At 44.3% G+C, this 25939-nt stretch overlaps 3 protein-coding genes across 8 annotated transcripts; 2 read left to right on the forward strand and 1 right to left on the reverse strand.

The window, feature by feature from the left end:
- Nucleotides 1–7099: 7099 nt before the first annotated feature.
- Nucleotides 7100–10775, forward strand: LOC123062648 (F-box protein At5g03100). 2 transcript variants are annotated; one of them, XM_044486259.1, is made up of 5 exons: nt 7100–7213; nt 7743–7878; nt 8069–8932; nt 9051–9206; nt 10382–10775. In XM_044486259.1, the coding sequence occupies exons 2-5, from the start codon at nt 7765–7767 to the stop codon at nt 10688–10690; spliced, it is 1443 nt and encodes a 480-aa protein (XP_044342194.1). In that variant the 5' UTR covers nt 7100–7213; nt 7743–7764; the 3' UTR covers nt 10691–10775. The 2 variants fall into 2 exon arrangements, with proteins under 2 accessions (XP_044342194.1, XP_044342193.1); XM_044486258.1 differs by lacking the exon at nt 7100–7213 and having other exon boundaries at nt 7222–7878.
- A 1715-nt stretch (nt 10776–12490) lies between these two features.
- On the forward strand, nt 12491–14208 carry LOC123062649 (uncharacterized). The gene is made up of 5 exons (XM_044486260.1): nt 12491–12838; nt 12949–13045; nt 13129–13289; nt 13366–13719; nt 13789–14208. The coding sequence occupies exons 1-5, from the start codon at nt 12650–12652 to the stop codon at nt 14023–14025; spliced, it is 1038 nt and encodes a 345-aa protein (XP_044342195.1). The 5' UTR covers nt 12491–12649; the 3' UTR covers nt 14026–14208.
- A 959-nt stretch (nt 14209–15167) lies between these two features.
- On the reverse strand, nt 15168–25175 carry LOC123062651 (RNA polymerase II C-terminal domain phosphatase-like 2). Of its 5 annotated transcripts, none has more exons than XR_006429819.1 (17): nt 24688–25175; nt 23966–24436; nt 22518–22728; nt 21826–21983; nt 21672–21742; nt 21476–21581; nt 21301–21390; nt 20924–20972; nt 20076–20206; nt 19936–19989; nt 19214–19310; nt 17232–17440; nt 17037–17117; nt 16858–16924; nt 16459–16524; nt 15755–15828; nt 15168–15566 (listed from the first exon to the last, which is right to left on the reverse strand). XR_006429819.1 is itself a non-coding variant. In XM_044486261.1 (16 exons), exons 1-16 carry the CDS (start codon nt 25024–25026, stop codon nt 15554–15556), a joined length of 2220 nt encoding a protein of 739 aa, XP_044342196.1. In that variant the 5' UTR covers nt 25027–25173; the 3' UTR covers nt 15168–15553. The 5 variants fall into 5 exon arrangements, 1 of the variants encoding a protein (XP_044342196.1); XR_006429818.1 differs by having other exon boundaries at nt 16770–16924; XM_044486261.1 differs by lacking the exon at nt 16858–16924 and having other exon boundaries at nt 24688–25173.
- Between the last annotated feature and the right edge of the window lie 764 nt (nt 25176–25939).

The following is a 25939-nucleotide window of genomic DNA, read 5'->3' on the forward strand; positions in this document are numbered from 1 at the left end:
TTATCGGATGATGAGTCTGATACAACCTTGCGCGATTGCGCCGGAGACCCTTTCGGGTCCCCGCGGCCTTCTTCTTGGCCTTCTTCACCGGCACCTCGTGAGGTGCCGGAACCAGCATCTCCGTCAGGAGAGCGTCTGCAGGATCCTCTGGCAGAGGGGCGGGGCAATCGATCTGCTCCGTTGTCTTCACCCAGTCCTGTTAAAGGCATGGAAGTCTTAGATCCCGCATATGATTAAACTGGGGCAAATGGATACCCTGTGAAATATAAAAACTTACCGGATTGGTGCGGCGCTTTGCGCTGAGTCCGCGGTCCTTGGTGAGGGAAGGAGGTACCTCGGCGCCCTTGAACAGCGCCCTCCAGACATCCTCGTGCGTCGTGTCATAGAGCTCTTGCAGCGTCTGGTGCTTGGCCAGGTCGAACTCCCACAAGTTGAATACCCGTTGTTGACACGGGAGAATCCGGCGGAAGAGCATGACCTGGACCATGTTGACGAGCTTGATTTTCTTGCTCATCATGTTCTTGATGCAGGTCTGGAGTCCGGTCAGCTCTACCGAGGAACCCCAGGACAGGCCCTTCTCTTTCCAGGAGGTGAGCCGTGTGGGGATTCTGGATCGGAATTCGGGGCCGTCACCCAGTTGGTGTCGCGCGGCTCGGTGATGTAGAACCACCCCGATTGCCACCCCTTTATGGTCTCCACATAGGAGCCTTCAAGCCAGGTGACATTAGGCATCTTGCCGACCATGGCGCCTCTGCACTCCGCTTGCTGGCCGACCACCACCTTCGGTTTGACATTGAAGGTCTTCAGCCACAGGCCGAAATGGGGCTTGATGCGGAAGAAGGCCTCGCACATGACGATAAACGCCACGAGATGTTGAGGATGAAATTGGGGGCCAGATCATGAAAATCCAGCCCATAGTAGAAGATGAGCCTGCAGACAAACGGGTGGAGAGTAAATCCTAGTCCGCGGACAAAGTGGTTAAGAAAAACTACCCTCTCATGGGGTTCGGGCATTGGGATGATCTGCCCTGCATCTGGCAGCCGGTGCGCGATATCCGCGGCCAGATATCCGGCTTCTCGTAACTTTTTGATGTTCTCCTCCGTGACGGAGGAGACCATCCACTTGCCTCCTACTCCGGACATACTTGGAGTGGTTTGAGAAGAGGAACGCGAGCTTGGGCGCTAGATCTCGAGTGTGCGGGAATGGATAAGTGAGGATGAAGAAGGCGTGGGTGAAAAGAGTGAATATTTGTCCCTTTATAAGGGCGGAGGGGGCGATAGGCCTCCCCACTTGCCTGGTAAAATCGCTTATTCCCCAAGCGCCATAATTAATGGCACGGTTGGGTTACCCACGTCCGTATTGATGAGAATCCCGTAATAAGGGGAACACGATCTCTGCTTTGACAAGACGTGTCAAGAAAACCGCCTCGCGATATGTGCGGTGCCGGTTGAGAAAAACGGTTCGAATAATGACCGGGCTAGGGCGTAATGTCATGCTATCAAAACGTGTCAGCGGAGTAGATTTGTGGAAATATTATTCTCTCTACGATGGTATGTGGAACTTGTTTTGCAGAACCGGACACTATCCTTGTGTTCAAAATCTTCCATGGAGTATTCGGAGGAGGAACCCGCCTTGCAATGCCGAAGACAATACTACGCGCCGGACTCATCGTCATTGAAGTCTGGTTCAGGGGCTACTGAGGGAGTCCTGGATTAGGGGGTCTCCGGACAGCCGGACTATATCCTTTGGCCGGACTATTGGACTATGAAGATACAAGATTGAAGACTTCGTCCCGTGTCCGGACGGGACTCTCCTTGGCGTGGAAGGCAAGCTAGGCAATACGGATATGTAGATCTCCTCCCTTGTAACCGACTCTGTGTAACCCTAGCCCCCTCCGATGTCTATATAAACCAGAGGGTTTAGTCCGTAGGACAACATACAATCATACCATAGGCTAGCTTCTAGGGTTTAGCCTCTACGATCTCGTGGTAGATCAACTCTTGTAATACTCATATCATCAAGAACAATCAAGCAGGACGTAGGGTATTACCTCCATCAAGAGGGCCCGAACCTGGGTAAACATCGTGTCCCCTGCCTCTTGTTACCATCCGCCTTAGACGCACAGTTCGGGACCCCCTACCCGAGATCCGCCGGTTTTGACACCGATAGTTTTAGTCCTTTAACTTTTAAAGGATCGGCTAGAGATAGCCTTATGACTTGTTTATTTCAGTTCTTCATAATGTGATACTCTATATGTGCAACTATTTACCGTGCAGTTCAATTTCATCAATAACAGTTTCAACAATACCACTATGAATTACGATATTTGGTTGTTGTTAAGGATATTGCAGTTAACATGCTTTTTTGTTTTTTTAACAATAACTAGTGTACTTTAGACCTGCACAATACCAATTTGAATGACTATTTGCTTGTTTTTAAATGTTATGCCTGATGCAGTTAACACACCTTTCCACTTCTTGTTTTGCTTAACTAGCGTGCTTAAGCCTGCACACTGAAGTTATCATTTGTAGATTATGTTGTCTACCATGGATATATTTGGTTGATGTTTAGCATGTTGTGCTTAACATGCCTTTATATGTACTCATGCAGGACAATATTGAGAACAATGTTGTTTTCCATTAAGGTTAGTTTCATCGCATTGCTTATATGTACTCACTGTTCAGAATATCGGTAGCTAGTACCATATAGCCTGGGGCTGATAAGGGATTAATCGTCGAATCGGACATTTCACTAAATATATTTGTAACCCATTTATCAGTAGGTTAACTAGGGTCATATTTAATATATCTGAGGCTACATAGCAACATGCATTATACTGAATGACTAAATATGCAATCCCAGGCTACATAGCAACAAGGAAGAGTGTTACCTTAATGTTATGATGATGTCTACATATACATGTAATAAAATCTTATATAACGGGGTGAAGGGAGTGTTGTAGTACATCATTTTTCAATTGTTGTTTAACTTATAATATTAACTTGGTGCTTTTAGGTACATACTCTCTCGTTCCAACACTCCCTCCATCCCATTAGTACAAAAGTTAGTACAAAGCTGAGTCATCTATTTTAAAACGGAGGGGGTATATCATTGCCAAAGTTCCACACTTCGACCCTTTCTGGGGCAATGAGATATTCATGAACCAGCATCAAGTGAGGAAACTAATAACGATTGTTATTAAAATGGGTCCAAAGACGTCAATCGAACTATTTGTTTATACTTTATGCAAGACAACAGTGAACTGCAAGATGGTAAGTAAGAATCCTGTAGCCTTCTTTTTACTGCCTGTAATGAGTTGTGTTAGATGACAATGTCTGAATCTTTTTTTTGCAATAGATCCTGAAGCAGTTTACTCAAGATTACCTCTCAAACTACATGATTGGCGGCCGACCATCACAAGGGGTTGGACTAGAGTCTTGCATGCCTTCTGCATCCAGGAGCGCACAATAAGGCCATTTCGATTCACCTTGTTCAGCAATCGGAATGTCTGTCGCCTCTTTCTTTACCATCTGTAATAGTACAAGTATAGAACACTGGTTCATCATTCTTTATTTGGTGCTTATGTAATTCTTAAACATATGTACCCGTGAATCGAATAATGCATTGGTTGTTTGAACCTGGTGGATATGAATAAAGCTATAGCCTACTTTTAAGTTTAAATTAGGTACAATTTTAAATAGCAACAATTAAATTAAGGCGAAATTACGGTGTGTAGGTCATTACGGTGCACACGGTTAATATAGCACAGCATGTGTGATATACATCATAATCTGACATGGTTCACGGAGAGGAAACGTGTGTAACAATGCACACAGTTGCCGTTTGCAAAGCGTGTGTGATGTCAGACACTATCACATACGGGGCGAGAAAACTAAATGTGTGTGATTGTCTACCTATCGTACACGATTTATAATCATGAACTGTTTGTGATGTGCCAGGCATCGTAAAACTCTCGTGCCTGGAATCTGCCAGGAAAACTCCCGTGCCTGGAATCTGCCTGGTTTTAGGTAAAACCACAAAACTCCGACTGCAACGGCAATGCGAGCACAAATGAGTAGCAAGGATGAAGCGTTTGGAATATTCGAGATATTGGAAACGGTTATATAGGGACAACTGTATGCATCAAGGCTCCCTATCCCCGACGGTTTCTGGGTCGTGTGGGGAGGACCCCCCCCTATCGCCGTCACTCACTAGGCGATGGTTCCAAATGCCCTCGCGGAAAGGGGTTAAAAACCGTTTGTATAGCACCGACGCGTACTAGTGCAGTTCTATTAATTACCATCACATGTTAAGATTTTAAGGTGTATTAAATCACTACATGCAAGAATGAAGAAAAAATTCACCAATGCATGTAGTTCTTGGCAATTTAGTGGTCATGCATGGATGTGGTGTAATTAATACATCGGTATACACAACTTTTTGAGAAAACGAAAATACAAATTAAGTACTTTTGCAAACTACGAAACTAATTCCACCATTCATCATCTACCTTGTTTGAAGAGATTTTCAAATTAAGCCCTGTAAATCGGAAAGGAGGGAGTATCAAACATTGATTTCTTTACATAGATTTTGGTCTTTAAAGATTGATTGAGGATCACAGTGATTGATTCAAGTACATAACAACATTACTAAATTTGGTAGATAAAAATCGGATGAAATAAATTAGTGGGCTAAAAACCAGTTTAAATAAATTGGTGGGATACAGAAAACCGGTGGGGGAGGTTTAACCGGAATGGAGGCGACCCTACCAATTCACCATGGCATCAGGTCTGTGCCGATTCTAGTAGTATGCCGAGGAAAAATAAACCTATTGGTCATACAAAATATGAAACATAAAAAAAGGAAACCAAAAAAATGAAAGAAAAAAACGCATGCACGCGTCAAATGGATCGGCCAACTTTGATTATAGTTGATGTTTTGGTAAGATTTGATTTAATTTGGGTATGAGCAGTGGAAGGTGAGGAAAGTTTGGAGTTAGTTGGGATTTTTTTAGATTTGATTTGAATGAGTTAATGCATGAAGTTGTTTTGAGAAAGTGGTTGATTTTGATTGAGTTAATACACGCGTCAAATGGGCCTGCCAAAATTGGTTGCACTTGAGCGAAATGACATCTTTAAGACGCTCATGTGCGTAATATAGAGTTTGCCGAGGGGTTAGTGGGAGTGAGGCGAGACTACCAACTCCCCCTTTAGGAGTAGAGATATGAGATATTTAGAGGGCAATCTTAATCAATAGCGCATGATCCGTCTTTTTTTCTTATTGGTGTTGATCCGGTGCGGATCCGGATTGGAAATGAACACTCAACAAGACCAGATTGGAGAGACGAAAGAAACCATATATAACCATGCATGCACGCCTCGCCAAAATCTTGCAGGGAAAAAACAGATTTCTCATCTTATGTCGAAAGAAAGACGTGTTAGAATGGACCACATTCAAAAGCCTTGTGATTGTGTGAGCATTGAGACCGCCGTCGGCGAGGATGGAAAGAAGGATACATTTTTTAGGGGTATAATGATTCTTGATTCAACCAAGTTCAATGGAATTGTTATAATGTCATGTGGTTGAAAAGGATCACACATGTCTTCCTGCGCCTAGAGACAAAAATTACCTATACTATCAGCCTTAAAATATCAAGACCTTCTCTTGTACATAGAATCACACTCCAAGAATTCTAACTAACTAGCTCGAATTTCCTTGATGATGACCGCATGCTCCCACCTTAATTTGACTCATGTGGTTGGAAGAAGGATAAGTGGCAGCATAGATGAGATAGCATGTGTTGAAATAAAGGACGTGAATCTATTGGGGCCTTGAGTCATGGTATTGGATCTATTCAGTAAGGTTATTGTGAAATCACTAACTAAAAGTATTCTTTGCAAAGGTTACTTCCACCTTCCCATGTTGCGACAAATGTCACACTGTGTGTGCGTCATTTGTTGCAACATGTGAGTTTTCTTTTCTTTTCGTAGATTTGCTTATTAAGACCTTTTATCTCTCAAATCATGCATCCGAATCTCAAACAGTTTTCACTATTAGATCACCTGTGTCAAGATCTTCAAACCTAGATCTCATTTGACAGGTTTTGATGAACTTTTTTTCACGAAAAAGACTGAACGAAAAAACCCGAACCGGAAGTCCGTTTTTCCCTTTCCGAAGAGGCACGACCGTGTCTCTCGCGGAAGCAAATTTGTGCCTCTACGAGAAGTAAATCCGTGCCTCTCGCGGAAGGAAAATAACATGTTTTCTTTTTTCCTTTCCGAGAGGCACGACCATGCCTCTCGCGGAAGCAAATCTGTGCCTCCACGAGAAGCGAAAGCAAATCCGCGCCACCACGAAAAGTAAATTTGTGCCTCTCGCTAAAGAAGAAAAACACGTGTTTTTCCTTTTCCGAGAGGCACGGTCGTGCATCTCGCGGAAGTGCCTCCACTAGAAGTAAATCTATACCTCTCACGGAAGGAAAAAAAGAAAAAAAATCATTTTTACGGAAGCAAATCTGTGCCTTCACAAGAAGTAAATCCATGCCTCTCGTGAAAGGAAAAGAAAAAGAAAACATATTTTTTCACTTTTCAAGAAACACGACTGTGCCTCTCGTGGAAGCAAATCTGTGCTTTCACAAGAAGTAAATATGTGCCTCCCGCGGAAGAAAAAATGCATTTTTTCACGCAAATTATTATTTTTTTATTTTTTTATTCTAAAAGCTAAGAAAAACCATGGAAAAACCGAGAAGTCAATAGAAACAGAAAACAATTATCTAAAAGCCAAAAAAACACATAAAAATAAAAAATAAAATCCAAAGGAGCGACCAGAGCGCGTCAAGTGGCGCGCTCCCAGCCCGCCCCCAGTGCCCCTTTTTTTTGAGGGGAGGTCTTCTGAAGGAATACTCCTTTTTTTGACACATATGGTAAGCAATCCAAACAATTCAAAAAAAAATTAGGTTTTTTTAAGTTAGCTGCTCTCAGGTTATTGGGTTGAAAGGCGTGCGAAATTTTTATCTCACATTGCAATGGTTATTGAGTCGAAGGCCCATTAACAAGTACTCCGTCTCTAAAGAAATATAAAAGTACCGGCCGGGCCGAAGCGAGCGAGCAACACCCAAATTCCAGTTACTCTTTTGGTCTTTCCATCGTCTTCCTTAGCCGGCGACTTGCGCGCAGGTTTTCCTCCCTTCCTCGGCGACTTGAGGAGTGTCCAGGTTTCCCCTCCCTCCCTCCCCTCTTTCTTTCTGGCCCTGGATTCGTTTTCGTCGCGTCTTACACGGCTCGCATCTGAATACCGATGGGTCCGAAATTTTTGCAGTAAATCGATTGTTCCAAAATCGTATTGTCAGATAGTGTACTCAGATCGACTGGTATTTTGGGAGCGGCGGCCCTCAGATTAGGTTTTGCACCCAACGTTGAGTACTGGAGTAGTTGTTTGAGATGGGCTTCTCCTAGCAATTACCATTGTACTGTATTCTTCAGGGTCAGTAAAGAAAAACTACTAGTGTTATTAATGTGCACTCTCCTGCTAGCATGCTCTGATGCACTACGGGCATTTGACCCTGCTCAAAGAAAAGTTCATCCTAATGGATTGGATTGGATTGGATGTTAATCAAACTACCGGCAACAAATGTTCAGATGAACCAATTAGTTATGCAAAAAGTTGATTATTTAGAATAATACTCCGTGCTAAGGCAAGCCTCCTTTTTTGCTGGGCTTTTCATGATAACATGATTATTGTAGATCTAGCAATTTTACTCCGGTGATGAAAACAAGTGCCCCCGTGGTTTGTGGGCAGGGACCAAGGATTGATCGTCGTTCCATAAAACCTTTTAAGATGACAAGATCCAAGGATATTCAGCTTCACCATCTACCTACAGTAAGTTAATTTCTTGCATCTTTGTTAATGGGCCTTCTTTTTTCAGGCAAGGGTGATAATACTTGTTCCTCACACATTAATTAAGGTAGAAAGAACTGAGACTTGAACATGGGTGCATTACATGGTATTTTTTTGGTGGCTCAACCACATTGATGAGAGCCACTGATTTGTTTTCCAATTCCTTCCGCAGGATGTACTGCATCGTATACTATCACAATTGACAATGAAAGAAGCCATGCGAATGAGCATACTATCTAAGAAGTGGAGAAGGCTTTGGAAATGCTACCCAAAGTTAGTATTCACCAGAGCCATGATGTGTCGCAGTAACGCCACGACAGGCCCTGCAAAACCCTTGCGGACAAGGTTTATCAGGGGGGTCAACAGCATCCAGCGACAGCTCAAGTCATCCAACCTGAATAAGTTTGTGGTCAAGTTTGCGCTTCGCAAAAGGCACACACCTCACATTGATAGATGGGTCAATTTCTGTGCCTCGTCGATGGCGAAGCATGTTGTTCTCGATTTATGTCCAGGGCCGAAAGGCAGTACCGACACAGATGACAAGTACAGTTTCCCGCTGCATCTTCTCGGCGCCTCGGGTGGTTCTTGCGTGAAGTCTCTTAGTCTGGGGTTCGTCTATTTAGCACTGCCTCCTGATCACCGTGGATTTGCAAACCTTAAGAAGCTCTCTCTGGAAATAGTTCATGTCACAGGGGATCTCGGGCGCCTGCTCCCAAAATGCGCTGTTCTTGAGTGGCTAAGCCTCACCAGGTGTAGACTGGACGAGCTAAGCATAGGTGAGGAACTGAGCAGGCTCCGTTGTTTGCAGGTCAAGTACTGTATGCTGCAGAAGCTGCATGTCCGAGCTCCAAACCTCGCCATGTTTGTGTTCGCTGGTCGTGTGATACCTATATTGCTTGGTGAATCTGTGAAGATTTCAGAGGCGACGGTCGACTTGGTCACATCCTCGGACTGCTTCAATTACGTCTTCACTGATCTTGTCGATGCTCTTTCGCATGTTCCGTCCCTCTCCATAGGCTTCCGAATTGAAACCAAGGTTTGTTCGTTAAATACTGGAAGGTGCCTGCCTTCGTGATCCAGCTTCCATTTCTTTGTGCTTTATGAGCAAGCCATTGGCTCATTCTTGTTTCACTGCTGCCATGCTTGTCTTACAGGTGATAAATTTTGTGAAAAATCGGACCATGCTCACAAATCTGAGACGTCTGGTCCTGAAAATCGATATTGTTGGGTCGCCGGAAGTCACTGGTGGGATTCTTCGTTTGGCCTATCTGTTGGAGTTAGCCCCTGCTTTGGAAGAGTTAGTACTCCATGTAAGTGATCTCACATTACCATGGAAAATTCTAAAATGATCTTGGGTGCATTTGGTCAGAAAACAAATGGAAGTTTGGATATTTTTGTGTGTGGAATAGATAATGCTAGATGTATAGTATTGAGGAACTGTCGGTGCATGTGCAATGTTTTGTGCAAATATTGGCAGGGGGCAATTTCGGTCCTAGATTTACTACCTGCATCGGCGAATTACTTTATATACATATTTGTGTTGCACGCCAATGTGCTGCAACTTGATGAGTTTTTCACATTGGAAATGCATGGTATTCATATTTTCTTAGTAATAGATAGAAGTGGATGGTTAGTCGATAATTCTCTGAGGCTGGGTTCATCTACTCCCTGTGAACAGTAAAATCATTAGAAATGGCCAAAAAAATCCTGATTTTTTTTGTGGTGCAAGATGATTGAGTGCGTGATACCCGTGCCAAATTTTGTGAAGTTCGGACATTTGAAGAGCCCGTGGCCAAAAAGACAAAATGACCTCCGAACAATGTAGAATTCAAACTTTCTCAGAGGCCTGATTTTTTTTTCCTGAGAGCTCTTCAAATCTCGAAACCATATCAAATTTGGCACAGACATCACGCACTCAAGCATGTTTCACCACAAAAAAAAAAGAAATTTATATATTTTTTATATATTTCTAATGAATTTCATGTTCACTCCTGGGCTCATCTAAGCCGGGGAGCCAAAACGCTGCTTCTCTGGTTAGTATATTATATTATTTCCATGCTCGAATCTCAACAAGGTATCATATTGTGAGATTCTTTTGTCTAGATGAACCTAGATTCACCGTCAGATTTCTCAAAAATATATCCATTACTATGCTCTAGGTTGCATATTGGAGACTGTTTATTTGTCTAAAACGACATACAAAAAAGGAACTATACATCTATGAATTTTTCCTGAAATTTTCTACACCCTAAATGTGCTAGTATTGAATTGTCTAGGACTCTTGGGTGCATGGAATAGATTTTGTTTTTCCGTCATCCACCTTCCGCTATATAAATTTCTCAAACTTGTCGCCCTTTTGCCATTTTCTTCTTTGCGTTTTTCATGAACCACATATGGGATGCCAAACACTTAATCAGTTTTGTTGGCTCTAAATAGAATACTTTTCTGGTTAAGTATGTCTTAACACACCAATACAATCATGCAGATGCATTGTTTTGACTCGGCAATCTATGGTGAACCAAGAGAAGATGCCTACCAGCCACATCCTCACCGTCATCTCAAGACTATCAAAATGACGGGGTTCTATGGATTACTTGGTCAGGTTGAGCTAGCACTCTACCTTCTTCGGAATGCGACTTCTCTCGAGCGTATGATCATAGATCCGGTGGTGAGGAATAATTGGCCTATTCCACCCATGGGTGGAGCAAAGCAAGATATAGACCGGGGCACGTCGATTGCCCTCAATAAACTTTCGAGGCAAGAGTTCAGAAAGGTCCTTGACATTCTGTATTAAGGGGATATGAAACTATGTTGCAGGTGTATTCTAGATTATTTGTTTTAAGGAAGGAGAGATGCCAATAGATGTTTTTTTTAAAGGAGATGCCAATAGATGTTTGTTTGAAGGAAGGAGCTCAGGAAATGCCGTCCTTACCATCTGTCAGAGAAATAGGAAACTGAATCACAGCTGTCTATCTTGTGTTTATTAGACTAGATGGTAGGAGGGATACTTGCTAATGCTAAGCCATGGACAAAGTCTGCATGATGTCATCATCATATAAGTAATAAGGGCATCTCCAACGTTGGTCCTTGGACACCGGTGCCGGAGGCCTCCATCCAATGTTGACCGCATACATTTCAGCAATTTTTTAATGAAATTCGTGCAAACAATACGGATTTCGTATAAATCAGACGACATTCATGCAGACACAACGGATTTTCATTGTATTTAGAACATACAAAAAACCGTTTCAACCCTAAACCTATCCTACGACGGTCGCTGGCGTCCAAGCCCTTGTTATTCCCTTCCTTAGACCGCCTCCTTCATCCGTCGTCTCCATGAGCACCGGCGATAAGACTGGTGAAATGTAGCTGCAGTCTCCGGCGAGGAGTAGAACATGGGAGATGGACCGGCCCACATGGGACATAAGGACATGTCGCCTCCCATGCCATACTCACCATCAGAGCAGTCCGCGCCTTGTTCGTCGCCAGTGGACGTGAGGTCCACGATGAAAATGGTGGCGCCAATGCTCTCGTCGTCCCATCGGGCCGCCCGAAAGTTTTTCGGCGGCGCGTAGGAGCGTTGTTCTCGTCAGCAATCGCCTGTAGTTGTGCCTCCGCGGCGGCCGCTTCCTGGCGAGAGGCTGCTTGAGCGCGGGCGGCCTCGTAGCATGCTGCTCTGCAACGAAGTTAGGGTTCGCCCGCCACGACCTCCTCGCTCGTGCGCTCACCGTCTATTTGGCCCTCTGCCATTCGGTGCTGCTCTAGGAGGAATATGTTGTGCCGTTGTTTCTCCTGCGTCTTCTGGAACGCCGACATAGGCGCCAGCGCAGCCTGCTCCTCCACCATGACGGCATTGAAGTGTGTCTGCACCTGCTCCATGGTGAAGCCGGCATGCACAGACGCGGGCTCCGGTGCGGTGCCATCGGACCCCGTCTCCATCGTGGGGTCGTTCTCGTCGTCGGAGACCTCGGACGAGCTGGCCGGCATGAAATGAACTATTAATAATGTCCTCCAGGCGATCAAAGACCTTCCAAATTTCCTTTGAGTTTACATCTGAAAAAGCAGGTGAACTTTTGAAAATTGACATCTGAGCACGGGCAATTTCTGACTGTTAATTTGAAGTTAAAAAAACAAATTTGTATGGCTTGAAAAATTCCAAAATTTTGTGTGCATGCACGTGCAGCAGTGCAATATAACGTGCCCAAATTTCACTAATATACGTGCTTGCATGTGAGAGATACAAAAACGACAAAATACATGCAAATTTGAGGCCAGTTTTTTTTTTCCGCTTTTGGACTGAAATTTTGTCTCTTTCGTGCAGCGTACAATACAACGTTTTTTCCGAACGAAATTCCACACATATGTAGACCACATGCATGCGTATTCATGTAAAAAGATTCAAAATAAAATGCTCCGTTGCCCCATGTTCTGAAACTCCGTTTGAGTGAACTTTGTACTACTGCCGGTTGGGACCGACTTGGCGGCCTTTGCTTGCCACGCAAAGAACGGCGGGAGCTGATGACCGGGCCTCTCGGCGCGCGCGGATCCAGACGCGAAACCAGGAGGGCCCCGCCCCCGCGGCCTAATTGCTTACCCGGCAGCAGCAGCCACCACGGCCACACACGCACCCGCGCCCGCCGCTCCCCAGAAACAAGCACGGCCGCAGCACAGCCAGCGTTCACTGACCACTGTGCTGCTCAGCTGCCGCCCAGGCACTCTGCTCCCGAGGAACGCGCCAGGCGCCGGCGCCGCCATGGAAGCCGCGGCGGCGGCCGTGGCGTGCCGAGGAGGCGTGGTGCTCGCGCGGGCACGTCCCGGCCACCGGGCCCGGCGCCACGGCGTAGGCGCGGGACCCGCCACCCGACGGAGGTTCCTCGTTGTGGCGTCGCCCGGAGAAACCCCCTCCGCGCCCTCGCGCAGCGCCGTGGCGATCGCGCAGGAGGTAATTTGCTCCGAAATTCTTGCGCCAGTGCCTCACTGGCTCTGCTCTGCTCTGCTCCCGCGCAATCACGCCAGCTCTTCTCACATACGATATCCGTCGGCTCGGCGCAGATCGCGCAGGCTGCCGACGAGGACGTCGCCTCCGTCAGAGTTGTGCTGATGATGGCCTTCGGCCCAGCCTCGCCCGCAGTCCCGCCGCCCACCGACGGTGAGCTCCACATGCCACAAATCTGGTGTGATTTATGGCGATCAGGAGACCCATTTTGACTGCCTAGTGCCTACCGTCGCCAGGTCATGCGAGCACGGTGCGCGTCACGTTCGTGCTGGAGAAGAAGTGCGCGTTCGGGCAGCGGTTCCTGGTCGTCGGCGACGACCCGGCGCTCGGCCTCTGGGACCCGGCCAAGGCGACGGCCCTGGACTGGTCGGAAGGCCACGTCTGGACGGCGAGGGCGGTAATCTCCCCTCCCCTCCCAAGTCCCAGCCAGTCACTCACATTCTTTCACTCTCACCGTCTTTGGTCTGGGCTAGGATCTGCCAGCGAACAGGCTGGTCGAGTTCAAGTTCTTGCTGCAGGACCCCTCCGGCCACGTCCGCTGGCAGCACGGCGGCAACAGGGCTCTGCAGGTAACCGAGGCCTCGAGCGCACTGGTCGTGTACGAAGACTGGGACGACGCCGGGTGCCAGGAAGTGTCGGAGGCGGCATTACACCTGCCGATCGGAGCGGAGGGGACCGACGCGCTGCTGCTGGCAGATGATGGCCGGACCGATGTCGACGATCAGGCGACCTACGAGGGCTTCATGCATGCCGAGAAGGCACGTGCGGCTGCAGAAGCTTCTCTGCACGCGGACACGATGTGGCTAAACGGAGCGAACCGGCCACAGGTGAAATGGATTCCCCCAACTCTCATTTCGTTGATATATGATCATAAGACTGCTTCATCCTAGCTGCAGTTTACCTTGCAGAAAGATGAGAGGATTCCAGAGGTGCTTCGCAGGAGAGCAAACATGGCGGCAGCACAAAACGGCGGCCTTGCTTCTGCCGGAAAAGACGGCGACGACATCATCTTGTACGAGGAAGATGCGAACAGGCCGGCCAGTATGTTCGAAAACGACATGGTCTGGATCAGGAAAGCCCTCCAGGGGTTGCTCCGGAACCTTGGCTTCCACATCGGCACAACAAAAACATGAAAAATAAGATCCTGTGTACGGTACAGATCATATAATGTTTCTTACTGTATTTGAGAACCATTTTTCCTTTTCACGATGCGTGCAACCCCGAAGGAATGAGATTGCCCGGAGCTGCAACGCAAACAGTCGCTGCACGCTGTTGCCGGTAGGAACTCCTCCAATGGAAGCTGTTAATATTGTTATCAGTGGTTTCGACTTCTTATCTACTTATTTCAAACAAGGAGCAGATGCGATTGCTATTCCGTCATGAGTATAGCTAGAAGTAATACTGAATATAGAAAATTGCGGCATTTCGGCACCCATATGGTTATTGTAAAACAGAACAAGGGCGATTTCGTAGGCGTACAATCATGGTCTAGTAACATGTACTCGTGTCTATCCTTGTGAGGGCGTGGACAATGGTTGATAAAATAGTAAGTATTATCCTACGTCTGTCACATAATATATATGGCAATGAAATATGTTGTACAATGAATTATCTTTGTCTTATCATTAGTAACTAGATATACCTAAATATGAAGACCGGTTTATGACTTATGACTTAAGAGGGTGGTTGTACCCCGGTTCATCAAGAGTCAAACTTTAGCTTTATCATATGTGTGTCTCGTAAATGAGGAATATTGTTTCGGATCTTATGGTGGTGACTTCATCAATTTCAAGACTCGTCTACTTATAGAGGTAGAATGTGTGTCTTTTTATAAGGATAAGTGTATGTGCATGTATATGACAGTTGTACTGTGCTTCTAAAAGAAAATAAGTTGTACTGTGCTTCTAAAAGAAAATACTTGGACATGTAGTGACAAATATTGTTGCTAAGAGATCGTCCTTTAACTACTAAAAGAAAACAAGCATTTTCTTCTAGGTTTTTTATCCTTCACCGCAGTGTTTATCCTACCTGACATTCACCTCAACGTGACATTCGTAATATATTAGTGTAGATATTATTATCCTAATGAGAGGTGCTTAGAGAAATAAATCATTTTTCTCTCAAGCATCGATACTTATTTATAGAGAACAGGTGCCTAATCAAGAGATGAGCACTAGTGCTTGAAAAACAATTTATTTTTCTAAGCACCTTAGATTGTAAGGAGCTTAGACCAAGTTTGCCTCCTGTGCGATCCAAAATCAGCACAAGCACGATCGACAGAGAACATCACCACCGCTTATGAACATATAAACTTTGAAATCAGCACGAGCATTCCAGTTTCAATGCCCCTGAACAATTTACAAGCAAACAGTTACTATTCACGACTAATCCTACATTCCTACCTGTTTACAGCCAACTACGCCAGCATCCTACCGAGATGACTACGGCTGCAGTTGTAGTTGCCCGGAGGCAAAATAGTCTCCGAGAAGATTCTCCGGCGAAGGTGGTCACAAGATTCGACGGAGCACCACGTCCCGCTCTCCGTAATGCCACTTCCAAAAGTTGCCTATCCGAAGGCTAAAGGTGTGCTAATGGCTGAGGGATTGATTCCACATTCCACTTTCTTTCAACTCATTTGATTGGGGCCAGAGGGTGAAGAAATCAACTGCTGCATCTACAACAAATATAGAAACAGCAGAATTTGTAAGACGGCACTGTTATTTCGAAAACAATAGCATCTCAGAAAGGAAAACTGGTTCTAGCACTAAAACTAAGTACTACACACTGAAACAAATGCTAGGTTAACTCAAAAAAAAAAAATGCTAGGTATCCAGAGCATGCTGTTCTATGAACAATAATTACCTTATTGGTCTCAAATGCTTCTTAATCTGTGGGTCAGTGGTTGTTTTCAAGAACCTCAGCGCCTCTTCTGCCGCCTGAAACAACATAATGTCCCAAAAAACAGGGGATAACTTTTTGTTAGAAGATGAGAAAGTCACCGCACTTAACCTAGTATAGTGGAGCACAAGAAAATAAACTAGATGAGCCATCCATTCGTGCAATATGCCATCATCTAAACGTACTAGTGAGTAGTGACTGAACCATTTGTGGAGTGGGCCCCCAATAACTGTGCATACACTAAAATTCTAGGTACTCCCTCCGTTCCTAAATATAAGTCTTTTTAGAGATTCAACTAGATGGACTACATACGGAGCAAAATGAATGAATCTACACTTCAAATGCATCTATATACATCCGTATATGATTCATAGTGAAATCTTTACAAAGATTTATACTCCCTCCGTTCCAAAATAGATGACTCAACTTTGTAGGGAGTAGAAGGTTGTAAATATTTCAATCTACTCCCAACTTATACCAGGTTTTATGTCCAACAACAGAATGTCATCTAGACATATGCATACAATGCACAATCTTTGAAATACTGCAGATGTCATATTGTGCCATATCAGTGCATTGTCTGATGCAAAAATACTTTAAAATGGCAAGGGCACAAAAGCATAAAAAAGCCATGAACAAAAAGGGCAGACCACTAGGAAGTATGTTACCTGAAGCTTCGCGAAATCTTTGTTCACACCAATACCATTCCCAAGAATCTGTCCCGCTAGTTCAACCTTCAAAATATTAACAACTGCAATGTTAGCTGCATTAACAAGCTCACAGAAGGTACATACAAATGCTTATTAGAGACTATCAAAATCAATTTGGTTTACTATGGACTCACTGGGAAGTATAATTTTCAAGTAAGGATTAAAATATTTAAAGTTTGAAGGCATGGCAATCAGGTGGAACCAACAAATAAAAAGCAGTATAAGCCAGGTTGAAAGAAAGTTGGAATCTGAAACCGGTTTGGTCCAACTTTGAAGACACCAGTTTGTTTCAGTGAAAAGGTCGTCGGCCTTCTGGCTTATACTGCAACCCTTTAGCAGACCCAGCGGATCATTTACCAATACTGGCAGCACCCACCGGCGTCCAGCCAAAGACAGGTACTGGGCACAGCCGCACAGATGAGAACTGGTCACAACTGTAACACTCAGGTACATTGCAGTATAAGCCAGAAGGCTGACAACTATTCTTGTAGAACTTTATAATAGCGAGAATATATTAAGCTATTAAAGTTAGTAACCTGGAAATGGTATTCTTCATTGGTTGCTGAGCCAGGATTCCGAACTTGATCTCGAAATACTACATGTTGATCCTCCAAGCACTAGAGGCAGTGAAAGCACATTAGAATTCAATGAGGCAAAGAATAAGAGTACATCACATTTAGAAGGTACAGTACATCAGAAATTGAAATATCAGGTGTAGCATCATGTCTTACAAGTTCTCTAATAAGACTTAATACAGAGGGCAACCTATCCACATTTGAATGATCCTTCTGTTCTGATTTACTTCCAGATGGTTCTTGCATGGCAGTATCACCATCTGAATCCAGATCGTCTTCCAGAAAGCCATTTCCATTCCTAGAAGACTTGCTTGTGTCTTTGTTAAGAACTCCAGCGATAGGAGCAACATATGACAAGTAATTGCCTACATGTCAGTCAGTTCAGAGAATTTAGGAGAAAGCAAATTTCTAGTCAATGAACTAGAACAAAGAAATATTCAGTGCATTGCACTATGGAACATTGAACTCATCGTACTGGTTCAAGTAGGTTGCCAAACTACAAATATGTTCGTTTGCATCACCAAAAACATTCAAGTGAATGATGAATCAATGAAGGTCATTTAATAATGCCAGCCTGCTTATAACAATGAAATGCAGTGCAACCGAGCCAAAAGACACACAGGGCATTCCAACACAGAAATAACACTAAAATAATCCACATAGTGGACGGGTCAGGCTGCAAATACCTCCCTCCCCACATGTCTGTCCATGGTTAAATTAAGAGATATGTATCGCTTAGTAGACCCAAAGTCACCAACAGACACCAACAACTTTTTCCCACCCGAAGCGCAGTAACCTGTCGGTGAATATGAAACTGGTGATGGAAATCCGGGAACCCCCAGCCAAGTTGGGTGTTTTGCAACCACCTCCAACATTAATGCATCATAAGCAGGCCCAACCTTCCATATCAACCAGATGTGAGGTGAGAGCAAGGGACAGGGAAGTTCGTGCGGGGCACAGGGTTTGGAGATGCAGCGGAGTCAGCACAACGATAGGGGGGAGGGGGGCTCGAGAAGAAATTGGATTGAGATTAGGATAATCCACTGACAAATATATAAGCATCGGAGTACCTCCGTGTGCCAGTGGCATTGTCATATCATCATCCTAACCGGATTGGCTATTAATTGGCCTTCAAATATTCACTTAAACACCTTTTGTGGCCTAAACATGCATAGCGGGAGTATGGTCACCTGGTTGGATCAATGTCAATGTGACAGGTCTGCTGACCTCCAGCGTGATTTACTCGCAAATTTTGTATGCAAAATGCTCAAAAGTAAGCAGTCATTGTTTTTACTGGAAAATCAATACATGAATTGTAATGCAAAGCTGAAAAGTGAACATGCTAGGACCTGTCTATGCTACTAGTGAATGATAACCCAGTCTGCCTTCATTCACCAGAAGAATGAATGATGCTTGCGCAGCTCTCTAGCAGTTACTGACTATAAAATTAGTTTGGTGCCCATGCTGGTGGTGTTAAGATGCAGGAATATTTTCTTATGGTGGTATTAAGATATATAGAGTTCATTTTCCATGTCCCTACGCATTCATGTTAGCAAGACCAAGGTGGATGGCTCATTAGAAATAGCCAAATGTGGTAATTGGTTTATTAGTGAAGGATTGCTTGGAAATTAACTGAGCTGTGTGTGTGTCCACAACTACTCCCTCCGTTCCAAATTACTCGTCGCAGAAATGGATGTATCTAGAACTAAAATACATCTAGATACATCCATATCTGCGACAAGTAATTTGGAACGGAGGGAGTACCATTTTTGGTAATCTTGAAATATGCAAGGGACATGCACCCATTTACCAGTATTGAGCACAAACAATGAAACTCATCACCAGCTTTTCATTATGTTGCATAGGAGTGCAATTTGTACACTTGGTTTGCACTCTGGAAGACAGGTTAATGTGCATGTGCACCAGATATCCTGAATGATGAATAAGTCAAGATCTCCCTACAGGATGTTTTCCATAGAAGCAGTAGAGCAAAGGACATCATTTTAGTCATTTTACTTTCTCAGGTACACTCTCTAACAATAGAAGTTGAATGAATGCAAAGATAGCAATAGGGAAAATAAAATGATTCTTGTGCTGACAAGCTTACATAATTCAAGACGTAAAGAATATACACTCACTTTGCAAATTTTGGAGAGCTTTTTCAGCAGCTTGTACTTGAGCTTCATCTCTTGTTTTTCCAATGCCATTTCCAATTTTTTCATTACTAAATAGAACCTGGAGAAGCGCATGTACAATGAAGGTGAAAGAATTAAGCAGAAATTTGGCAACATTGCTTATATAAGTCTTAAGACAGCAAGCGGACAAAGAAAGCTAATTGAGTTCCTGTCAAATTAAAAAGCTAATTCAGAGCAGCTCTAAAATAAGGTGGAATCTAGAACAGATAGTCTAAGTAGTTCATTCACCAGCATCTACTCACTCCATGTATGTAGGGCAGATTAGGTTCCACTAGGAAAAGGCTTCACAGACTCCATCAATACATGGTTCATATTATACAAAATCACAATGACCAGTAAGTACTTTTGAAAACAAATCTAATGATACCAATTTTGTGTCATAAAACCACATATTAACAAAGTAATTCTTGGTCAAAGACTCGACTTACTGAAACCTAATATGCCCTACATAAAGGAGTCGAGGGAGCAGTATTGAACATCTGGATGATCATCAGATCATCATGAACCAAACCACTACAATAAAATTAAGGTTTGAGTATTAAGGTAATATAGGCCATTATCTTCTGAATTTGTCACTGTCTGGGCTCTTGAGTACAGATTCAAACCAGGTTGTTGGCAAAATAAATTGGTATTACTGTAATCAGTTACAAATGTGAAACACCAACCTCAACAGAAAATTGTGTAATTTTGCTGGTGCTTACAGTAGACCTAAACTCCACCTATATGAAGCAAGAGCAGGGAATTAATTCAAAAGTCAAGAACAGGAAAACCAAACCTACACCAAAACATTAAGGAAACAACAAACCTTCGAATTGCATAGTCGTCCAATTTCTTGCAATACCGTGACAAACAAAGAAGGGACAATTGCCATTGAGCCCCCATTGGGTTGCACATTTGAACTGCCTAGAGTTCCCCGGATTGCCACTCGTGCATCATCTACACCAAAAGGTTGGCATAGATTCCATTTCAGAATGTATGCAGTGAAATAAGGTACTAATTCCATTTCAGAATGTAGATTGTATTTTGACTATCCAAGTATGAGCTTTGACCATTAGAAAATACTCCCTCCGTCTCAAAATAAGTGACTCAACTTTGTACTAAGTTTAGTATAAAGTTAGTACAAACTTGAGTCACTTATTTTGGGACGGAGGGAGTACCTTTGAAGATGAGTCCTATAGTATCAATTTCTTGTAACATAGCCCACATATTATTGGATTAGTTAGTGGTTAAAGTTTGAATTTGGGTAGTCAAAATACACCTTACATATTGAAATGGAGTAATAACAGAACTACTTGAAATGCATAATGATTGGTATGAAAGACAGATGAGCAGATTCCTTAATATGCTTAACAAGATGGCTCTGAACTTGTACATGCACTCCTTTCTTTTTCATTCTTATAATAAAATGTTATTGTGGGTTCCATTCCTGGTTCCTAAAAACTAAATTACTAACTGAAGTCACAACTCCTAAATTTGAGTAAATATAAATATAAGACAATATTTAACTGACCATTTGACAGTACAGTAGTCTTCCCTTGGCAAGAAAATGTATATCCTCAAAATGAAAATACCAGACTAATACAAGACGAGGAAAGGCCAGCAAGAAAAAGGTCCAAAGGCAAGTGACCAAAATAAATACAGTATTAGAAGTACCTGATGGACGGATTGATGACGATATCTGTTTTTGGTCCCCCTGATATGCCTGAAATAACATTTCACGTTCATCCTTAAAAGTTCATTCCAAATTAAGAGCTTAATAAGGGCCATTAGTCCAGTTTGGACTAATGTTCTTAAATAAATAAATATGGTCCAAGCTCAAGCCAAAGTAGGGCTTACTTTATTTTCAAATGTCACAAAAGGTAGGTTTTATTGATAATTAAACAAGCAGCATTCGAGCAATCATATGATGCCACAGAACAGTGCTTACCCATAGCAAATATGGCATCATTAGCCCATTTGCTGTAAGTAGAAGAACAAGAAAAGGTTTCCTATCAAACCAATTAAAGCAGAAACATCGCATCAAAGCTTACCCGCCCATTCAATCTCTTCTCTACTTCAGTTCCACTCATACCCTCAGGTATAGGGGCAGGATCTTTATTGCTTGGTGGAAAATTAGGGTCCTGGAAAGGAATTAGCAGACAAGCATAAAGCTTCAAACGACATAAATGCTATACATATACGACATGAAAGTATCAAGAAGATTACCTCGGAGACTAAGTAGTCACCGACATCTGGAGCATAGGGAAGATCCAGTAACTCATTTTCGTACAATAGTTCAAATACTTTCTTCAGTAGATTTTCATCAAATTCCCTTTTTTATCAAAACAGAGATAATATTAAAGCTGTAAGTATGATATCATCAGAATGCATAGATTGTATCTCAATAACGATTTATACCAACCTGAAGAAACCACCACGAACATTGCAAGCAACATTTCTCGCAACACAGAGCACTGGAACAGCGTTTGCCATCTAAGATATGCAAGGAAATACACACATCATTCCAGCACAGCAATAATGTTCAACAGAGAACATGTAAGCAACAAAAGAAATACCTCGGCTTGTGGGGCATAGTATGGAGCATAGGCAGGGACGACATGAACTCGATGCTGATCTTTCTCATCCCAAACTTGCAGCCTATCATCAATCACCATGGCCATCTTTGGATGGCATCCTCCTTCTCTAAAAACATGCTGCAGGGACTTCTTGGAACCTGTCAATGAGTAAGATAAGTGGCTAAGCAGGTGAAATTATAACAAACATGATCAAGAACTGAACCTGAGGCTACAGGAAGTAAAGATTGTACCGTTCCATCCACACAATGGTGGAAACTAGCAGTTTCACTGGAAACAAGAATGCAGACAATGTAGCACTAACAAATGGAACTACTCAAGATTACTTTATTTGAGTTCATAACTTATAACCGTACAAATAAAATACAATACAACTGAAGCAAGCAAACTAAACATACAACTGAAGCAAGCAAACTAAACACAACTATATGTACACACAACTTTGCGTTTCTGCAAATCAAGTAGTAGCACCATCATTCTAACAATCAACATTTTGGAAATCATTATGCAGAATTTCTTGGTACTTCTAAAAATACAAGGCATACATTCGGATTGGGCATTTTACAATGACTAGATTGTGTTAACGATGATGTTTATAGAACCGAGCAATGCTGAGACAGTAGAGCACTGCACAATAGCTCGAAAAATTAAATTTCAAACTCTTGAAAACTCACCTGCTTTTACACATACTACACGATCTGAAAGATTATTCAAGCTGATCAAATTGGCTTCTGGATCAAGAAGTCTCCATATCTCAAGAGCATAATCTCTTTCAGCCATTGTACACACATAGACCTCAAATCTTTTGCGTCCCTTGGCAGTTAGGTAACTTCTCAAATCCTCCCAGGCAGGCCTTAGCTTCACAAAAACACTGGTATCGCGAATCTACATGCAATAACATTGAAATGGGTATGAGGATTAGTAAAAGGAAAACAAAGTGCAAAACGCTGAGGCAACTAAAAGAATAAAATCTAATCAATGTCTTTATTCTGATGCATCAGAATATAAAAGTTTGTGGAGAAATTAATGTCAACCCCATATCTATATCAATATTTACAGACCCAAAGGGGCAAGATCCAACTAATCTCGGCCATCAATTCATGTGAATCCGACGACCAAGATTGCTTCAATGGTGAGCGCTCAGCATATTTAGCGCGCAATAAATATTATACCAAATATCAATATTAGCAATAATCACATAATTATCATATAATTAATATCTTACCTAATATCAGCACGCAATTAAATTCTACCAAACATCCCTCAAAAATATATTCTACCAGATATGAACGTGCATTGCACGTACGCACTTACTGTTTTAATCAAGAGCCCATATCATGAGAGCCAAGTAATATGCAAACTTCAATAATAGAACATAAAGTTTTTTTTTGCTGAAGACTGCATATATAAAGAGCATAATGTGTTTGCTATCTAGATTCTAGGTCAAAGGCCTAACATTATAGGTTGCCTAAAACTCATGCTGCTTAGTATACTTGTTACCATCCCTCAGGTTGTTAACTCATTGCTATATTTACCGAATATGCAACACATCCTGCATACAAAGAGTGTTGCAATTTTTGCACCCAAACAGTTCGTACATGCCTAAACACATACTACCTCCATTCCAAAATATATGACGTTAAACGTCATATACTTTGGAATGCAGGAAGTAAATAATGAACTTGAGCATGCACACTTTTACTCAGAAGATCAAATACTGCAGCAATTTTACAATACATATACAAACAAATTAATGCTAGAAATCATCCATGGCCTCACAATCGAACATAAAAAGTCAGGTTGTACCAGACAAATGGGAACCCATCTATATACTCCCTCCTTCACATATTAATTGACGCTGAAATGGATGTATCTAGCAGTGAAATACGTATGGATGTATCTAGCAGTGAAATACATCCATTTCAGTGTCAATTAATATGGGACGGAGGGAGTATCATTTTCTCCAACCATGGCATAGGTTAGAATGTAAATATATTCTTCTGGATAAACTGTAAACCTCAATGGCCATCCCACCCCACCCAGAAGAAAAAACAGCAGCAAAAATTGAGTGATATACGAGCAGCAGAACAGATACTACCTACCAAGGTTAACTAATTCGTACCTCTGGATTGATGCGGGTCAGAATAGCATTCCTCTCGGGCAACCTGATTACAGGCCGAACAAGACGCTCCTGGACACCAGGCATAGGCTGAACCTCCTCCTTCTGGGTGCCAACAATTCTGCCATTGTCTGTAACAGTGTCTGTGTCAATGAACTCCTTGAGAAGCTCCCTGTCCTCAATATACCGCTTGATTTCTGCAGACATCCCCGCTACCCTGACAGGGTCATCCTCAATGTCCATCCTACGGGAAAGCATCTCGATCCGGCTCTCAAAGGACCTCATCGTGTTAGCAACGATGAGGGTCTCATCAAGATCAAACACAATAGCAAGGCAGCGGAGGTTGAGCATCCCCACGGACGCTGCATAGAGCCCAGCCCGCACAGAGCAGCACCAGAAGCACGGCACCTTCTCCACCTTGCTCGGCATTGCCACCAGGTGCAGCTCCTCGTCTCCGACCACCACCACCGCGCTCTACACAACCAAAAGGAGGACAGGATTTTACAAACCCTCTCCCAAATCTACCTAACGAAATTGTACACCCTAAATAATGTGGAAAATGCTTCAATCCCTAGTAAACGACCCGCGATTCAGTAATAATGGAGTAAATAACATTCAGCGGTTGGTCGCTGATTTCGCTTCGATTTGAAATGGGCGTGAAGGGCAGGCATACTCGTTGTTTGTACGAAACGAAACCGTGGGGGGCGAGGCGAGGCGAGGCAAACCTTGTACTCGTTGAAGCAGGTGAGGTAGAGGCGGTGGAGGCTGGAGTGGGGAGGGAGCGGCCTGGCCTGGAGCTTGCAGCGCACGGAGAAGGGCGCGATGGTCTGCAGGATGGCGAGGGGCGGGCAGCGCTCGCTGGCCGGCGAGAGGTGGCTGATGCGGATCTCGTTGCTGGGGAAGGGCAGGGCGCCCTCGGGCCCGGGCTTGATCGGGAAGACGTCCGCCTCGCCGAGGAACACGTCGCCGTGGAACATCCGCATGCTGGCGGCCCTGCCGGGCGGGGCCGCCGTCGCGGAGGCGGAGGCGCCGGGCACGGGCAGCAGCGGGGAGGGGCGGAGCATCGCCGTCGCGGCGCGCGGGGCGGGGAATCGGAGGGGCCGGGGAGCGGGTGGGGGCAGGGGGAGAGTGTGAGAAGCCCACGCCCGGCGTGTGCGCGCCCCCGCTTCGCCTCGGCGGACGCGGAGCCGCGGGTTTTGGCGTTTGGGGGGGAGGGGGGGGAGGGGGCGGAGGGGAACTGGGCGAGGGGTGTCTCTGGGTGCGCTTATATAGAAGTTTCGGGGGCCGGGGGGAAGGAGGAGGGTTCCGCCCGCTCGGTCCGGCCGCCGGGTCTGGGTCTGGGTCTGGGTCTGGCTCCGGTCGCTCGGACCGGGTCGGGTCGCGTCGCGCGCCGAGCCTGGGCGGGGGAGGGACGTCAGTGTGTGGGCTTTGCGGTGCCGCGTGGGAGCCACTGGGACTGCCTCGCTTTCTTCTGACTTGATGCACGCGGGCCATGCCCCTGCCTAACGGGACTCTTATCTAGCATGTGTCCTTTTTTCTCGAATGTTTTTTCTTCCTTTTTATCCTCTCTGTTTCTTTTTCTCGTTACTTTTTATCCGTCGGTTTCGTAGCGGACAGAGGAATCATGCGGCGGTGGATAACGAGGCCGGGCCTTTTGGGCCGGCCGGAAATTGGGCGGATGATAGCCAGTTGACATAAGATGATGAAACCCTCCACGAGTTGTCGCCACGTCTCGTCTCGTGAACATCCTGCTAGAGTTGTCCAGGCACTGTTGCTGTTGGTGTGGAGTTAGGCCAACTCCACCGCGCGATCCCAAACGGACGTCCGTTTTGTCCGGATTCTATCCATTTGGGTAGCGATTTGAGGTCGTGTCCAGGCGTGTCCTGAAATGCGGTGGCCGTGCGCTCACCGCGCGGACGCATCCTTTTGCCCTATTCTGTTCGTCAGGACCCAAAATGCCCAAATTTTCATCAAAAC

Source organism: Triticum aestivum, chromosome 3A (assembly GCF_018294505.1).
Source record: "Triticum aestivum cultivar Chinese Spring chromosome 3A, IWGSC CS RefSeq v2.1, whole genome shotgun sequence".
Classification (NCBI taxonomy): Eukaryota; Viridiplantae; Streptophyta; class Magnoliopsida; order Poales; family Poaceae; genus Triticum; species Triticum aestivum.

Coding starts and splice junctions, on each gene's coding strand:
- LOC123062648 (XM_044486259.1), top strand. CDS start 7,765: ATGAAAACAAGTGCCCCCGTGGTTTGTGGGCAGGGACCAAGGATTGAT. Junction 7,879..8,068: donor AGCTTCACCATCTACCTACA/GTAAGTTAATTT, acceptor TTCCTTCCGCAG/GATGTACTGCATCGTATACT. Junction 8,933..9,050: donor GCTTCCGAATTGAAACCAAG/GTTTGTTCGTTA, acceptor CTTGTCTTACAG/GTGATAAATTTTGTGAAAAA.
- LOC123062649 (XM_044486260.1), top strand. CDS start 12,650: ATGGAAGCCGCGGCGGCGGCCGTGGCGTGCCGAGGAGGCGTGGTGCTC. Junction 13,046..13,128: donor AGTCCCGCCGCCCACCGACG/GTGAGCTCCACA, acceptor TACCGTCGCCAG/GTCATGCGAGCACGGTGCGC. Junction 13,290..13,365: donor ACGTCTGGACGGCGAGGGCG/GTAATCTCCCCT, acceptor GGTCTGGGCTAG/GATCTGCCAGCGAACAGGCT.
- LOC123062651 (XM_044486261.1), bottom strand. CDS start 25,026: ATGCTCCGCCCCTCCCCGCTGCTGCCCGTGCCCGGCGCCTCCGCCTCC. Junction 21,391..21,475: donor GTGACTACTTAGTCTCCGAG/GTAATCTTCTTG, acceptor ATTCCTTTCCAG/GACCCTAATTTTCCACCAAG. Junction 15,829..16,458: donor AAGATTTCGCGAAGCTTCAG/GTAACATACTTC, acceptor ATGTTGTTTCAG/GCGGCAGAAGAGGCGCTGAG.